The sequence below is a fragment of the Capra hircus genome, chromosome 22 (genome assembly GCF_001704415.2).
Source record: "Capra hircus breed San Clemente chromosome 22, ASM170441v1, whole genome shotgun sequence".
Taxonomy (NCBI): Eukaryota; Metazoa; Chordata; class Mammalia; order Artiodactyla; family Bovidae; genus Capra; species Capra hircus.
This window is the reverse complement of record NC_030829.1, coordinates 53812561-53830621: the sequence shown is the minus strand read 5'-3', so window position 1 is coordinate 53830621 and position 18061 is coordinate 53812561. Positions and strand designations below refer to the sequence as shown.

The following is an 18061-nucleotide window of genomic DNA, read 5'->3' as shown; positions in this document are numbered from 1 at the left end:
TGTATGACAGATTCTAGGTTCATCCACCTCATTAGGACTGACTCAAATGTGTTCCTTTTTACGGCTGAAAATATTCCATTGTATACAGGTACCACAGCTTCTTTATTATTTATCCATTCATCTGTCGATGGACATCCAAGTTGCTTCCATGTCCGTGTCTATTGTAAACAGAGCTGCAATGAACACTGAGGCACACGTGCCTTTTTTGGTTCTGGTTTCCTGAGGGTATATGCCTAGTAGTGGGATTGCTGGGTCATATGGTGGTTTTATTCCTCGTTTTCTTAAGGAATCTCCATACTGTTCTCCATAGTAGCTGTATCAATTTCATTATATTTTCAGTTAAAAAAATTTTTAGAATCAGTAGAGCAACTCATGTAGAAGGCTCAGTTTAGAAAATCAGGATAACGTGAATTTTCTTAAACCTTGACAACATAAAAAGTAACCTAGCTAACAAAAATCAGGAGGTGGAATTGGGGAAGAGAAGTAGAAGCAAGTGAGAGATGACCCCTACATATTTCATAGGTGGAATTGGGGAACAGAAGTAGAAGCAAGTGAGAGATGATCCCCACATATTTAGAACAGAAGTAGAAGCAAGTGAGAGATGACCCCTACATATTTCATAACAAGGAGCCATAGAAGGAGAATTAGACATTTATGTCTATATTTTTTTTTAAGTTGAAATGTAGCTATTAAAGCTAAGGATAAAGGCAGCAGAAACTAGAAGAGGAGTCTTGTGCGAGGAAGGCTGTATGACCATGCTCAGTATCTCATATTACATGGCAGAGGGTCAGCAGAATTGTCTAAAGACAGTAATCAGACTTAGAGTAGTACAGTTTTATTACATAAAGTTATAATGGCAAATACCAGAAGAACTAATAAACAAAGCCTGCTAAAAGAGGAGTATTTTTATAATCACTTCAGATAATTATGAATGTCCTCCTTTAATACTATACCAAAACTCAACAAGTGGGTGGTTCTTAAAGGTCATTTGCAATGTTGAATCTAAATATCAGTGAACTTTTTGCACCCTTGTTATATTAAAATGTTTTGGTCTATTTTACCCTTAGAATGAATGCTTTACCCTTGTGTTATTACTATCACAAATATAGTTTTGACCTGCCAGCTCCTTGTAGTGGTCTCCGGGACTCCAGAGGTTTATGAACCACACTGAGAACCTCTGTACAAAGTATACAATCCCTAACCCACTCTCATCTTTAAACTGAGGATATTTTAAATATATTGGTTGTTTAAAATACAATGTCGTTAATTTTTTTTTTTAAGTATTCAGTCCCCATTAACATTTGGGATACATTGAAAGTGAGAACTTTGTAGATTCAAGTCATACTAATCTGTAACCACTGTAAACCCTCTTGCTGCTGCTGCTACTAAGTCACTTCAGTCGTGTCCGACTCTATGTGACCCCATAGATGGCAGCCCACCAGGCTACCCTGTCCCTGGGATTCTCCAGGCAAGAACACTGGAGTGGGTTTCCATTTCCTTCTCCAATGCATGAAAGTGAAAAGTCAAAGTGAAGTCGCTCAGTTGTGTCTGACTCTTCGCGACCCCATGGACTGCAGCCTACCAGGCTCCTCTGTCCATGGGATTTTGCAGGCAAGAGTACTGGAGTGGGGTGCCGTCGCCTTCTCTGAAACCCTCTTGAGTCAGTTTACTGTATTAACACACCATAGCTGTTCCTATGCCCAGAAGCTGGTTAGGTGAGGAGTGGTGAGAGACAAAAGTACCTGTCCAGGGTGCTGACTGCAACAGATCTTGTTGTGTTGGAAGTATCATTGTGGTGTTAAAAAATAATTTTCAGAAGTTAAAAACATGACTCCCATACAAATATAAAATGAATGTGTGTCAGAGATTCCATTCAGCTCGTTCATTAGCAGGAGAACCAGCTGTATGTTAAGACTGGTTCAAATGAGGTTTCGAGGAAGGACGATTTATAGCGTCGAAGGCATGTGATATGTGTTTGCTGATAGAATCGAAACTGCTGAGTGTCCTACCAGGCACAACCCTCATTCTGGGGACAGTCTTTCCTGTGACTCAGAGATCACTTGCATTGGCATCGCCTGGGAGCCATATGTGTCACGCTCAGACAAAAAGCTCTGGTGTTGCTCTGTGGTTTCCGTAGGCTAACCTCTTCTTTGGCACCCTAGTGGAGTTGTACTGGGTTGGCCAAAGCATTCATTCCTGTTTTTCCATACCATCTTATGGATGTTTTCCCATACCATTATTAAAATAACTTAATAATGAAGAAGGAGTCAAACAAAGGTAAACATCCCTAGAAAATCAGATAATCCCTGGGGGATGTGGCTCTGCTAGCCAATTCCAGCTTGCCTTGAAGAAGCAAGCCCTTTTGCCTGTTTCTAAGTTTGGAATAATTTTTCTTAACAGCATTATTCAATATTCAGAAGCAAAAGGGTCGGAAGGGAATTGGTGGGAAAATTGTCAGCCTCCCACTCTCAACAGCAGGTTCGGTGCAAACCAAGCAGCCTGGCAGACTCCTTCCCAGAAGAGCCTCCCTGCTCAGGTGGGTCAGAATTGTACGCCAGTCAGGTCTCCACACTGCAAGCACCCATGGGTCCGAGCAGAGGGATTAAGAGATCACAGGCCACATTGTGTATCCCAAGTAATAGCGGAAGGACAGACAAAAATCAAAGCTACCAGCACATGAAAAAGCCACAGCAAAGCAGAGGACGTCCTGCAGGTAAAACGCAGGTAAAGCTGTTCTTTAGAGTGTAAGCAGCGGTACACGGCATCAGTTGGATTAGCCAGTGTTAACTATCCTCAGTTGCTTTGTTACTCTTTATGCGGATGTGATATGAGAGAGGTAACATGTTAACATAGCAGTGTAAACAGTTCTTGCATGGAGCCTTTGGCTGTGTGATAGCCCTTTATGAGACACTTGATTTTTTGTATCTGTGTATTGTATAGTTAAGCTGACTCTGAATATATTGAATATTTACTGTAATATTCCTGCATAGGACACTTGCTTCACTCTTTGTTAGTGCTGCTTCAGTTCTAAGCACATCAAACCCAAGTAGGAAGCTTAACCTCTTCAATATTGGGTTGGGGCCAAAGCCAGTCATAAGCACCGTCTTAGGAGCTGAGTAACTTTTCTAAAGATGGAAGGATTTCCAGGGGGTCCCCCACTTCATGAGCACAACTGTGCTCCCGGGTCCAGATAGCTCTCTTCTCCCCAGTGATTTCCAGATCAGTCACACACACACACACACACACACACACACACACCCACCCCCCCACCCACCCCCCCACCCACCCCCCCCACCCCCCCCCCCCCCCCCCCCCCCCCCCCCCCCACCCCCCCCACCCCCTAATATCCACCCTTCTGGGAATTTGGTCCAGTCTTCCCTCTGACTCCTTCTGTCATGGAAACAGCCTCTATTCCTTTCCTGATGCTGCTGCTGTAACAAATTACCACAAACTGGGTCGCTTAGAACAACACAGATTCATTGTTTTACAGTTTCTGAGGTCAGAAGTCCATGAAATAGGTCTCACTGGGATACAAATCAAGATGTTAGCAGAGCTGCCTTCTTTCTGAAGGCACTAGAGGAAAATCTCTTTCCTTGCCTTGTCCAGCTTCTGGAGGCTGTTCCCATCCTTGAGTTTGGACCCCTCTCCATCCTCAAAACCAGAGCATCTTGAAATCTCTCTGACTGTGCTTCCATCGTCATATCTCCTCAGACTCAGACTCGGACTCTTCTGCCTTCCTCTTTCTCTTATAAGAGCTTTTTTTCATTACTTTGGCCCCATCTGGTTAATCCCAGTTAATCTCCCCATCTCCAAATCCTTCATTAATCATATATCTTCAAAGATCCTTTTGCCATGTAGGTAACACCGGTTGCAAGCAACACAGGACATGGACATCTTTGGGGTGTGGTGGTTCTGCCTCCCACAAGCCTCCCCGCTTCAGAGGCTTGTTGCGAGGATTAAACTGGTGAATGCTTGTGGAGAGGCTGGAATGGTGCCTGGCGCAGAATACATCCTTAATAAGTGCCCATCTGTGGGTGCCTGTAGTTACCTAGGGTCATTATGATATTTAAATTGGAAAAACAAAAAGTTAAAAAATCCTGAAGCCTCCTGGCTAATTCTGAGGCAACCTTCACATGGAAAGGTATTACAGAAAAAACAGTATAGATTGTTTCATGGGTATTCATTTAGAAAGACACTGTTTTTATTGCTGGTTATTGACTTAAATTTTTTTGATGCGTTCTTTTAAGTCACTTAAATGACATGATCTTAAGAAAAAAAAAATCATAGATAGAATGTAAACATGCTCACTTGGTACACTGTTTGAAGACCAGAGTTATCTCTAATCCAAAGTATTTTTTTCCAGATAGATTTCCTTTTATTGGATAGCCATTTTCAAATTGGCTTTAAAACATAAAACATACTGATATAGTTAGCTTTCTATTTCTGGGGTTAATTTCAAAATAGAAGCTTTGAAGTTAGCATAAGAAAGTTAATTTGATTTTAAAAAAACTGCATATAGCATACTTTGTACAGCATATTTGGCCAAAAAAATAATTCACATATTAATACTTTTCCTCTAATGGCATTGTCATAGCCTTTAAAAAAAAAAAAAAAAAAAAAAAGATAGCCTTAATCCTTAAATTCAGTTCTGCTATAAGTATAAATGGACATTTAGGGAGAGTATTTTAGCAGAGCATTACAAAGCAGAGCTGGAGTCTCATTCTTGTTCTTAACAAGGACTGTCCATCAGAATGTTTATTTCCATTGCAGAAGCGAATCTGTTCTTGCTCTCACGGACCAAAAATATTTTCAGCCAAAATTTGAATATACAGACTTCTTTTTGGGAGAACATTAAATATCACCTCTCTGGTTAAAAAAAGAGAAATTCCGTGGATGTAGCTAGTGGAGAGAATAATGCCGTGTTCTACTTGGACGTTCTAGGGAACTGTGGAGCGCCACTTAATCTGTGAATTTGTCTTTGACCCTTGATTTCAGCAGCAGCTGCTGCTAGTGCTAGTTCACCAGCCTAAGCTACTTAAAGAAACGCAGGGCACAGACAGGCAGCCTCGCCCAGTCTGCCCCCTGGTGTCTTTGGAAGGTAGTGCAAGCAACAAGCGGCGGCCTGGGGAACTTTCCACCCCCCGCCCCCGCCCCCCACCCCATTCTGGACCGAGTCCAAATTCAGGCCCATTCTGGATGGAATAGAGCAAAATCGATTTTGAGAATTAGATCCTTTAATGAGATCTATGTGGTGTTCCTTAATTAAGTGAGCTTTCGTCAAGAAAAAAGCTAATAGTCCTTGAGAAAATCAATACCCTAAAGCATACCTCACCAGCCTTTGGAACCCGAAGCTGCATGGCAGGATACTCAGAAAAGGTCTCCAGTCATACGGAAGGAGAGCTCGAGGAGAAAGAAGCCAGGGAAATGATGGGGAGCAGCCCGAGCCTCACTGGTGGTGCTGCGGCCAGGCAGGAGCCAAAAGCATGCTGATGGAGGATGTACTCCGTTAGGACTGGCGGCCGGTGAGGAGGGTGAGGGCCAGGGAGCAAGCGGAGAGAGGATCCAGAGGAAGGCCAGGATGAGATGAGAAAGGACGAGCTTTGACACAGGAGGCCTGCTGGGGCGGTAGGCACCAGGGTGTCTGTGTCGCAGAAAAGAGGGCTGATAAACTCAAAATCAGGCTGCTTCAATGCTATACATCACCATATTTAAAACAGACAGCTAGTGGGAAGTTGCTGTATGACACAGGGAGCTCAGCCCAGTACCCTGTGACAACCTAGAGAGGTAGGCCAGGAGTGGGGTGGGAAGGAGGTTCAAGAGAGAGGGGATATATGTATCCTTATGGCCGATTCACGTTGTTGTACGGCAGAAACCAGCACAACATTGAAAAGCAGTTATCCTCTAATTAAAACTAAGTTTTAAAAACATCAGAATGAAATTGCCTTGAGAATCCCCAGTGGACCCCATGGTCTCCCACGACTCCAAGAGCTCAACAGCCAAGAAGGGGAGGGGAAGGGGGAGAAAACGGTGCAGCGTCCACAATCTGGAATCTGTACAAACCACAGTCTGTACAAACTGGAGTTTGCGAACACGGTCACTTCTTGTGTAGAGTCGTGTGGTAACGTGCATTTCTAAAATGCTTTCTGAAAGCTTCCCACAAATCCCGCAGACCGGAAAAATGTTAACTTGGCATTTAAGCCTTGATCAGCTTGGGGAGGTTCTCTTCTTCAGGATGACGGCTCATTCCGTGATGTTGCCGGATAACTTGTGTTAGAGAAGCAGTGGGCAAAATCAGGTAGAGTCCAGTGTTGCTGCAGGTGTTTTACTGATTTCAGTATTGATTAAAGTTGATTGGAAAATATAGAGATAGGCTGTATTTTGCTAATAAGACTAGTTGACTGTAAGGAGCATGGCGTTGGCCTCGGAGGTAATAGAGGCCGTAATTAACCAGGGTAGGGACCACAGTCAGTGAAGTTGTCCATAAACTGTATTCTGTGGAGCATGACTGTGCTTGCTTAAAAATCAGGGCATCCATCAAAGTAAGTGTTCAAAATGTGAAAACACAGGAATGCCAGATGAAAGAAGACAGACCATGGCCTGAAGCTGTAGGTAAGAGGCTGTTAACGTAAGAAAGGAGACCCAGAGAAAGATTTGGAAGTCAGCTCCAGACCTTCAAGAGGCCGTGGATGCTGTGCACCCTGGACCCTATAGGCCCTGAATTTTGACCACCTGTGGGTTTACCACCTGCAGAAAGGCCAACTCTGAACTCTGTAACTGTGCTTGAGATGGATCATGGTCCTGAGATGAAAGGAGACTGAGTACTTACAAGATGCATCTTTTTTTATATTACTCTTGTTTGGCTGCAGCAGACCAGCGACTGAACCCAGGCCCCCAGTGCATTGGGAGCACAGACACTTAGCCACTGGACCACCAGGCATGTCCCTTTGATTTGAACGCATCTTTGATTAGAAACTTTATTTCCTTTTGTATTTTTCCTCTCCCCATCAAGACTTTCACTGGGGGAAAATTGCTTTTGTGTTTTGCTTCTATTTGTCTTTCATTTGATAGCAGGGTTTTATTATAACGTGTAAACCTCTTAGGAGCACATCTCCCTCACTGCATTTTGTAACTTGGAGTCTGAGAGCTGCCAGGCTGTGTGGGAAATGTCGATGAGAAAATCAAGTCCTGTCCTGTTCTTGCAATCCGCAGGGTTGAGTGTTTGCTCCTTCGCGTCACCCGAGGCTTGCAGCGGGGACGGGAGGCAGAGGTGAAGGCATACGGGGCTTTTGTTCCCCCTTTCACATTTTGTACTGTCTTACTTGTGCGCTAGTTTTGGCTTTGGGGGGACAGGGGGCTCTTGAAGGAGCTGTCCTCGTTACTGAACAGCACTTGGCCCTCTCTTTATATCTTTTAAGTGGTATCCTTCCCCTCACCCCTACTAGGGGCAATGATAAAAGATAAGTAAGCCTCCCTTGGCTTATTCACCTCCAGTTTTTAGGTCTGCAATCATTTGTCCTATATTTTGTCTCTCTCTGTCTATGGATTCAAGGATTTGGGGGACTGTAGAAAGAGGGGAGAAAAATCACTCTATGCCATGTCTTTTCCATTCCTACTCTATGCTTTACATGTTTAAAATTTGCAGTGGGTATTATGACTTTTTGGAGAAGGCAATGGCACTCCACTCCAGTACTCTTGCCTGGAAAATCCCATGGACGGAGGAGCCTGGTAGGCTGCAGTCCATGGCGTCGTGAAGAGTCGGACACGACTGAGCGATTTCACTTTGACTTTTCACTTTCATGCACTGGAAAAGGAAATGGCAACCCACTCCAGTGTTCTTGCCTGGAGAATCCCAGGGACGGGGGAGCCTGGTGGGCTGCCGTCTATGGGGTCGCACAGAGTCGGGCACGACTGAAGTGACTTAGCAGCAGCAGCAGCAGCAGCATATTACTTTTTAGTTGTAAAATCACAACCCATAGCAGTTAGCCTCTCCGGCATTCCTCCTTTTTCTGTAATTTTTAGATATGCCTTTGGATCAGTCAGGGTCCCAACAGAAGAAAAGTGGGCCCACCTGACAGCAGTCACTGAAGAAAACGTGATGAAAAGACGGATTCTTTGCAGAGTTCGGGGAAGCCCACAAGGGGTGGTCCAGCCCCTGGCACTAGGAGCAGAAGGAAGCCTTTGCCCACCTCGGGTGGCAGGGGTGACACGGGGAGCCACTCCTGGAACTGGGAGAGCGGTAGCTGGAGCAGCAGGCAAGGTCGGCCCATGAGCCACGCGGGAAGGAGCTGGGGGCCTCTCACTGGTTGAACCCAGTCGGAGGGCAAGGGTCCAGGTTAATGTGGGCACAGGGGACCACTTCCACCATAGAACATGGTGGAAAGAGGATTGGAGGGGCAAATCGGCAATATTCAACACAACGTGTTGAATATTAGAATCGTTTATTGATATTTTAAAACACAATATATACGTTCTACTGCCCAAACACGTCTCCGTACTCATTGCCCTCTTTGTTCTAAGTCTTACCTAAATATCATAAGGAATGAATGTAGGGGACTTCCCTAGTGGTCCCTATGCTGGGGGCCTGGGTGTATCCCCGGTCAGGGACCTCGATCCCACACGCCACAACTAAAGATCCTGCGTGCCACAGCGGTCCCACGTGTGGCAGCTAAGAGCTGGCACAGCCAAAGAAAGAAAGAAATAAAGACAAATGCTTTTTTAAAAGGAGTGAGTATAAATGGCAGGGGTGTTTTAAATGAAACTAAAAACAAATTAGAACTCTGTGGAGAGAAACTTCATCCTGGTTAAGACTATAGGTTCTATCAGCCAAAGAAATTTATGGAGAAAGATCTCAGAATATTGTTACCTTTTGGGGGGCCGATGTTGATGGGGAAAAGGCGGAACAGAATTTTCTGGGGTGCTGGGAATGCTCCATGTCTTGATGAATGATGGTGGAAATAGATCGAGCTATACATTTAAGATTTATTCACATTACTCTGTATGTTGTACCTTAAACAGAAGTTTTTTTTTTTTTAATCACAAAAATGTTTACAATTCCTAGAGACCTGAGTTCCTACCCTGCTGTCTCTGTTACTTACTGACTGTGTGACCTCAAGCAAGTTATTTAATCTCTCTGTTCTTTAATTTCCTCCCATGCACCTTGAGGATAGTCGTATTCTCACCTCAAAAGGTTGTCGTGAGGATTAGAAGAGCCTACCTTAGGGAAGCATTTGGTACAGCATCTGGCACATGGTAATCACTCAGGAAGTATCGGCCATTTCTATTAAGATAAACCTATTGTTTTCCCTAAAATAACCCAATTCTGGTAAGTTCTGGGTATCATTTTTTTTTCTTCTTTTCTTCTATTTACTAAAATTTCCAATCTGCAAGTCTATCCTTTTATACAAGCAGATTCTGAACTTGAGTTAGCCACATGCATACAGCCTCCCTTCCCAGGCCTGTCCTGAGAAGGTCAAAGCACTGGGGCAGTTCACATTCTTTCTTTTCAGCTTGCCAGTAGCTTCCTTGCCAAACGATGCTCCAAGGAGATGCCCTTAAGTCTCAGAGCAGAGATACTGCCTTTGTAGCCTGTCTTACCTGGGAGGGACCTCCATATGAATCCTATTCAGTATACTCACCAGATTGCCTCGTTTTGTTTCATGAATTATAACAGGCCTTGGTTAACTGGGACCCAGTGGACCAAACAGTGCTTGCCAATGAGCAGGTGGATGAACACGGCTGTTCATGGCGTTCTGGAGCAAAGGTGGAACAGAAGTACCTCAGACAATGGTTTATTAAGACAACTGCTTATGCAAAGGTGAGTGTCAGCCTGGAGGCGCCCCACTAAGGCTTATGTTTGATCAGGTCTTCTGAATATTAGCCTCACTGTTGGAGGTGAACTCTAGTTAGAGCTGTTAGAGCCATGGGTGTGGAGACAGGAAGCACATGGACCTCAGGGTCACTCACATAGAGCATGATGGATTTGAGTCCTTCAGTTGGAAATCAAGAATAGCACCTGGAGGTCATCGTAGGCCATTGTTTGCTGACCTTTCAGCAAATCACTGTACTGCCCTAAAGGCCGAAAAACATTCATCTTTATCTGCAGCTATATCAGCAAGAAAACTAGAAAGGAAAAAAGTATCTTCATGTATGCAGTTCTAGTAAGACCTCCAGAAAGACAGAATGACATTTCTGAGGGTCCAGAGGAGACCACCTAAAGGAGTGAGGGGATGGCGGTCTTCATGCGGGAAGGCCAGGGTGAAAGTGAACTGAGGCAGGAAGCAAAGCTCTGGACTCTATAACTCTTGTCGTGTCTCCGATTAATAGTGTAAACCAGTGTGAGTCCCTGAAGTTCAGTTTCCTCATCAACAGAAGGAGAGGGTGTGACCAAGTGCCCTTTAAGTTGCCTCTGGCTCTTTATGTTTTCAGAAATTCAAGGGAAGACCAACCATTGAAAGGTGGGGCTTGCTTACTAAATCAACAATAGCCTGGGAGAAATAGCTTATTCTGGGTATGCCAGAACCACTCTGTGCAAGATATTCTTTGAGCCTACCATGTTTCAGGATATGGAATTGAGCGATCACTTCCTGAAATTCCAGAGAAAAGTGATTAGAACAAATCAGGGGGATTTCCTGTGGCAGTTTGATAACCTTGTATCAGCAGAAGACTGGAATTTAGCCGGCTCTGAACAGGTAAAGGCATCATGCAGAGCTGCTGAACAATGTGTGCCATAGTCCCATACGTGGGATGGTTATACCTTCCCATCGTAGCCCACGGGTTGCTACATCACAGATGGGGTACTGGACTGAAGTGGACTTTGGGTCAGATCCAGTTCTGTACTTTTTATATCGTAAAATAAGCACAAGTTATAAATAACCTCTGATCACTACAAAACTCTGCTGAATTAGGACTATAGTTCTCCAATTCACCATACTAGTGCCATATGGTTATATGACCTCTAGTTCTTTCACTCAAAAGACATGTCTTAAATGAAAATGTTCCCCATTTTAATTTATCCAGAATGTAGCATATGGTTTTGGAAAACTACTCATTAGAACTTGCTAACATAATGCCTTGCTCCTTTTAAGCATGCTAGTAGTCTTGAGAGGCTGAATGGAAGAAAGCTGAGGACATAGCTTTCTATCACAGCCCAGGCAGTGGGAGCCCCCACCTGCTGGCAGCTGGGGAGACTGCATCACCAGCAGGCATGCCAGGTCACCTCAGGGACCTGTCAGATGACTCTAATAGGCACTGGTGGAAAGGCCACCTAATCAGCTCTTTTGTTTGACCTCTGCCTCTAATTGGAAATGTAATAACCTGAGTGGCATTATTCTTTAAATTGTCAGCTGTGAATTTTCAACTGTTCAGCAGAAGTGGTTAGTTACCATGGTGACTTGCCTGCTTCTTGATGAACTCCAGGGAAGAATTAACTGCAAAAGCTGACATCAGAAGTCAACACTTGGTTTGCCCTGAAAATCAGCAGAGGAGGTGGTGTGGGAGTGGTTAAGGGTGAGCAGATATCTGTGTTCACTGCACATGCTTGACTGAGGGCTACATGTGCACAAAGCAAGACTTCATAAGGCCTAATAGAAAATGATTACTGTGGGATTAAGAGGAGAGCAGAGCTATCAGGGGGCTGCACAGTGCTCTGAGACTTGGAGTTATGGTTCAGCCGAAAGTACGCAGTTGAGACCCCAGAAAGGCTATATATTACAAATGTGCATGACTCTTTAGGACCAAGGACAAAATCAAAATAGACCCACCTTAATTAAAAATAAGCCTGACAGTTTCAAAAGTAACTTTCAGAACAACACTCAACACCTTAAAAGGGAAACAGCATAGTTCCGACTCGCTGAAAGGTTCGTTTTATCTGCAGTGTCCAGCATGTAGTAAAAAATTACTAGATTTGCAAAGAACCAGGAAATTGTGATCTATAATAAAGGGGCGGGGGGGAAAGGGAGTCAGCACAAGAGAAGTAGATCCTGAGATAAAGGAAAAGATGGTCATAAGGAGTGAACAGATGAGTGGACAGGGGAATCTCTGGAGAGAAATGGAAACATTAAAAAAAAAAAAGGAAATCTAGAACAGAAAAGTATAACATCTGAAATGGAAAATTATTGTTTGAGCTGCAGAGGGATGCGTAAGGGTTAATTAAGCCATAAAGCTGTAAGGGAACCCCTGTCACTCTATATAGGGAACAAAACAAGTGGTAGTTCTAAAACAGAAATGTGTATGACACGTTTAAGAAACTGAAATAATGACGGTATAGCGGAAACTAAGAGAGCCAAGAGGAGAAGCTCAAGATAGGGCTGGACTACCTGAAGAAATGGTTAGGGGCCAGATCAGGCAGTGCCTTAAGAAATCCGTACTTTATCATGGGAGTCCTCAGAAACCATTAAAGGATTCTAAGGAAAGGAGTAACATGATCAGCTTTGTGTTTTCATAAATTCACCGTGGAAAGGGTGAGGATGCAGAGAGACCAGTTAGGAGGTTACTGCAGTGCTCCAGGCATGCATAACTTAGATGGTAGTGGGAATAAATGGGTAGGTTAGAAAAATATTCATATGGCAGAGCCTAAGAACTTGGTGATATTGAGTGAAAGCCTGTAGGAGATGGTGTCATGAAGAAGGCCCCTGACCTAGACACGAAGTGAACGATACAGCTACTCCCTGGGATAGGGAGTCCTGGAAGAGACACAGTCCTAACCCTTTTGAGTTTGCAGTGACAAGGAATCATTTGAGTAGAGATGTAGAAATAAATGATTCTTGGATAAATGTGTCTAAAACTTCAAAGAAGATCAAGTGAGACAGGACATCTACTTTAAAACCTCATATGACAGCAATACTGTTGAATTAGTGATGAGGTCTTGCTATGTAGACAAGGATGAGATATTGAGTCAGTAATGCTTTTAGCTGCAAGTAACTGAAAACCCAAGTTCTGGTGACTTAATAAATGGGAGATTCCTTCCCAAAGAAGAAGTCCCAGTTGCTGGGACCAAACTAGGATAGGGCTTTGAGTTGGCATTTCCTGGTTCTCATCAGCCATTCCTTCCTGCCTGTCACCTCATGGTTGCAAGATAGCTGCTGCAGACCAGACATCATGTTTCCATTCAAGACAGAGGCAATGTTAGTAACCAGAAGGCAAGACCTTTCCCCCCAGTGCACAGCCAAATTCCACCGATGTTCTGTTACCCCCTGTTGTGTCACGTGGCTACACGCAGGCAAGGAAGGCCAGGAAAGCAGCCCTGAGCTTTTCAGCTTCTGGAGTCAAGATGGTTGGGGGAAGGGAACAGGGAATGGGCACTGAGATGGCCAAGCTGTGCCCGGCCATTATCTTTAGAGCTCCGTGTGTACATCTGACTGTGCAGCCTTGAGGGCTGCCTCGATGGTGTACAGCTGGTGGTCTGCTTGGGAGCATGGCTGGAGGAGCCCTCTTTTCATTCTCGTGACTTCCCAATTAGAAAGATGATGCCTGATGTGAAAATCAAAATATAAAACACCTGAAATATAAAAATATTCTATCGAGGCTGTTCTGTGATGTATTTGATGCTTCTCCATGTATCCCCCATCCAGTCCTCCCCAGGATTGTTTGCTTTATGAAACATTAAAAGTGATTTCAGCTGCTTGTTATGTGAAAAAAGAAAACTTGCAGTAGGAGTATCTGACGAGCATGAATTAGTCCTGGCAGGAATGTGTGGGAGGATTGTGGTGGGCAGCACCACGAGGCGGGAGCAAGGGGAGGAGGGCAGAGTGGAGACTACGTGCAGGAGGCAAAGGGGGTTCAGAGCCTGGTGGAATGAGCACTTCGGTTCCTGACAGCAGGGTGACCATGGGAAGACGAGACAGGTGGAGAGACAGCTCCCCATCTGGCCCTTTCTGATGGATTTGCGGTTTTGACTTCTACACTGCCTCCTGTAGCCCCCAGAGGCTGCCTCCCTGCAGGTCCTCAGACAAGACGCTGGGACACTGTACATGGCTCCTCTTTGGCATTAAAGTGGACGTGGCCATGCCCTGATGGTGCTCAGTCAATACCCGCACCTAATTGGTGCTGATGTTCTCTTAAGTTTCCAGGAGTTACCTGGCAACTGCTTAAATACGAACCAAGTCTGTGATCACCTCCCACTTCCTGCCTGCTTGCCCCAGATCTGACCAGTCCCCAGGCTTTTCCTTGCACGTTCATCTTACTGAATGTTCACATTATTCTTTGGAGGGTGGGTACCACCTGTTACCCCATTTTACTGATGGGGAAACAGAGGCTCACACTGGTCGTAAAGTAACAGCACTGGGATTCCAGTCCAGGTGCTTACCTTCTTCACCAGCAGTCTGTACCACTTCTCAGGTCATCTGATTCATTCTTTCTCTCCCAGATGTCATTGAGTGCCTTGCCTAGGTGCTAAGAATACGGGTGAGAAAAGCTGAGGTCCCTGCTCCTTGGGCTTCCCAGGTGGCTCTGTGGTAAAGAATCTGCCTGCTGGTGCAGGAGACGGGGGTTCAATCCCAGGGTCGGGAAGATCCCCCGGAGAAGGCAAGACAACCCACTCCACTATTCTTGCCTGAAAAATCCCATTGTCAGAGGAGCCTGGCGGGCTGCAGTCCACGGGGTCACAAAGCATCGGGGACGACTGAGCAGCTTAGCACGCACTGCTCTTTGGGAGCTCAGGGACTAGCACAGGAGACCTTCACAGACATGCGAGGTCACGGCTCTTGGGATCACCGTCGAGAGGTCACGGCCCTTGGGATCACCGTCACACTGCAGGAGAGCACAGGGGAGCTGAGGAGCCCCGTCGTCTGCCCAGTGTTCAGAGGAGGTACCGCCAGATGGTGGTGAAAGCTGGGACGTGCAGGATGTCTGTAAGGGAGTGTTTCGTTGCCTTCCAGACGTTCAGGGAACTTCACACTTCACAAGTCTTTCCAAGTAGAGCTCCTGCTGGCAAGAAGGAGACGGGCAACACTGAGCCCTTAGGAGATCAGGGAGGGTGGGCAGTAATAAGCCAGCCCTTTCCCTGCCCACTTTGTGCCTCTCATCTTGGCTTCACACCGCACTTGGGGGTAAAGTAGAGACACCTTTCCCAGAGCTCCCTGGCCTTGTCTGCCCCTGCAAAGAGGGAAACTCAGGGGTTGGAGTGGTGTGGAGGGGAGGGAGGGGAGTAAGGCTATGACAGGAGCTCTGGGTGGGGGGTGTGGGGGAGGAGACTGGAGCAGAAAGGCTGCCCTGGAGGAGCAGTGGTGCACGGGTACAGGTGTCTAGGCCCCTGGTGTCCCTGGCTTCTTAAGAGTCCCCTGTGCTCTGGATTAGGGACCCTGGGGTACCCTTGTTCTGATCCCAAGGCCTGGAGTTCCCTGTGAAAGCACTTGGCCGTCTCCTGGAAAGAGGGCTGTTGCCTGGCTCCCTGCTCTTGCCCTCGGGTCCTCTCCCAGCCCCAGAACAGAGACTCGGGTCACAGGTGGTGCCCGGAAACGCCTCCTCCGAGCAGCGCGCAAGTCCTCACGCGCTGTCACGAGCCTTTGCCGAGGGATTGGTCAGTGGGGTTTAGCCCCTCCGCCCCACCCTGCCGCCCAGAAAGATCCTTGGCCCCGATGTCTCCTCCCGTGTGTGCAACCGGGACCTTCACATGGTTGGCCCGTGCACCGAGGAGATGTTGGCTGAGCAGCCAGACAAACAAGCGAGAACCATTTCACAAGCTGTCGGCCTTTCTGCAGGGCTGTTGTGATAAAAAGCCGTGAGGACACAGGCCGGGGCCAGAGTTAACGATTGTAATGCTGAGGTTTATGTACTGTGAGGGGCAGGGGTAAGCCCAGTGGCTTGAAAGCTGTTACCGCGATCACCCTCGTTATGCTCCGCTGTGGCCAGTCGGGGCTGAGAGTGGCCGCTTTTCTCCCTGCTTGTAAGAAACAGTTGATCCGCGCCTGCGCAGTAGGGGCCGCCCAGCCCGGATCCCCCGGCGCCGGCGCCCAGAGCAGCCTCGGAGCTGGCTTCCTGCCGGAGTGCCCCTCCAGGCCCCGGCTGTCATTTGTTTTGAAAACAGGAGACTGCTCCTATCCCAGGATCTGGTTTTGACTCCCTGTCTCGCAAAGCTCATTAATTGTTAAAGTCTGCTCCTTCTTACATAATATCTCATACTTCCTTCTGTTCTCCGTTTCACCTCCTCTCCGGGATCTTTTCTCTCCTACACCATGAGCCGAACTCTGTTCTTCACCTTCCATCCTAGCCTCTCAGCCCTCCTCAGGGTGATCATTCGCTGGTGCCATGGGGTACAGAGGAGTCTTTCTGGGGTGGGGATGGGAGCAGACAGGTGGGAGAGGGGGACAGAGGCAAAAGGAAAGAGAGTGATTTGAGGCTGACTGTGCCCCAGCACTTTGCCGGAGAGCAGGAGGCTGCCTGGGGTGAGTCAAGAGACTTGTCACCACCCCCTCCCCACCCACAGCCCCAGCCAAGGGACCGGGCTGGTATTGAGATACCAGCTGGGAGTGACAGCAGACCTGCTGGGAGGCCTCTGGCCGACTCTTAGCAGGCCTTAGGGATCACTTCTGCCTGGAAGAGCTCATCAGAGTTGGTCCAGGGCTGGGTTCCAGCTCTGGATCCAGAAACCACTGTATTTCATGACAGAATAGGCAGATTTCCTCTCCCCTAGACGTAGTGCCTACCTGCCGCCTCGGGAGTGTCCCTCACCATGAGATCAGGTCCAGGGCCTGATCTTATTCCTACCCCTGAGTTCTTGCCTGCACCGTGTCCCTCCCATCCACTGAAGAGAGCCTGCCTGCACACTCACTCCTGCGCGAGAATGAACAAGAACTTCTGAAGGAAGGAAGCGCAGTCTCCAGCTTGGCACACGTGCTCTGCAAGCAGGAAGGTTCCCTTTATTATTTTTGTTTCGGAGATAGGAAAAATGATTGGTTGTCGTTCAGTCGCTCAGTCACATCCAACTCTTTGCAGCCCCGTGGACTGCAGCATGCCAGGCTTCCCTGTCCTTCACCATCTCCCGGAGCTTGCTCAAACTCATGTCCATTGAGTCGGTGATGCCATCCAACCATCTCCTCCTCTGTCACCCTCTTCTCCTCCTGCCTTCAGTCTTTCGCAGCATCAGGGTCTTTTCCAGTGAGTCGGCTCTTCGAATCAGGTGGCCAAGTATTGGAGCTTCAGCTTCAGCATCAGCCCTTCCAGTGAATATTCAGGGTTGATTTGGTTTGATTTCCGTGCAGTCCAAGGGACTCTCAAGAGTCTTCTCCAACACCACAGTTCAAAAGCATCAATTCTTCAGTGCTCAGCCTTCTTCATGGTCCAACTCTCACATCCATACATGACTACTAGAAAAACCATAGCTTTGACTAGACAGACCTTTGTTGGCAAAGTAATGTCTCTGCTTTTTAATATGCTGTCTAGGTTTGTCTAGGAATGATTACTAGGGGAAAATGGGACAGATAACCTTAATAGTGTATTTCTTATTGTATACTGACAATGAAATAAATTATAAATTTGATTAGAAAAAAAAAATGAAGAGAAAGTAAATATTATATCTTGCTCTTAAACTTCCCTAGTAGCCTTTCTGAACATCCTGGCCAGGTCCTTTTGGAACATAAAGGGGTCCTTCGTTCTTGAGGTGCTAGCCTGGACTCCATTGGAAGAGGAGAGATCGAGTAGCACCTCATTGGGGGCCATCCCTGGAGGGCTAGTGGCTGTCACCAGTGAACCCTTTTAGCTTAGGCAGTCATTGGAATTTTAACATTGGAAGAAAGCCAAGAGAACATTATACAGGCTTCTCCACGTTAGGCCTCGTCTCCTAGGCTTTCTAATCCCAGCTCTGACCTGAAAAACATAAAAGCCAGCAAAAATCCCCTCATGCCTGCCTTTACTGCTGCTGGAAATTACAAAATCAATATGATGTCTAAACACAAAGGGATATGGTGTTGCTTCATTTTAAGCAGCTCACATCATCCTCCTGCTCCCCAGGGGCGCTGCTGGCCAGACCGAGGAGTCCCGGAAAATTACCACCTGAGCCCACTTCTCATTTGATACCTGGGGCCGCCAAGCCTAGGAAAGCCAGGACCCAGCTCGAGTGTCCCTGGCC

At 46.6% G+C, this 18061-nt stretch overlaps 1 protein-coding gene across 2 annotated transcripts in view; it reads left to right on the top strand.

Annotated features, from left to right (window-relative positions):
- The window catches only part of LARS2 (leucyl-tRNA synthetase 2, mitochondrial), a 146667-nt gene that overhangs the window by 57764 nt on the left and 70842 nt on the right, over positions 1-18061 (top strand). For both annotated transcript variants that reach the window (XM_005696049.3, XM_005696050.3), the window contains one exon: positions 9671-9814. In XM_005696049.3, coding sequence (XP_005696106.2) covers positions 9671-9814 — 144 coding nt within the window. The remainder of the gene's footprint in view (positions 1-9670; positions 9815-18061) is intronic.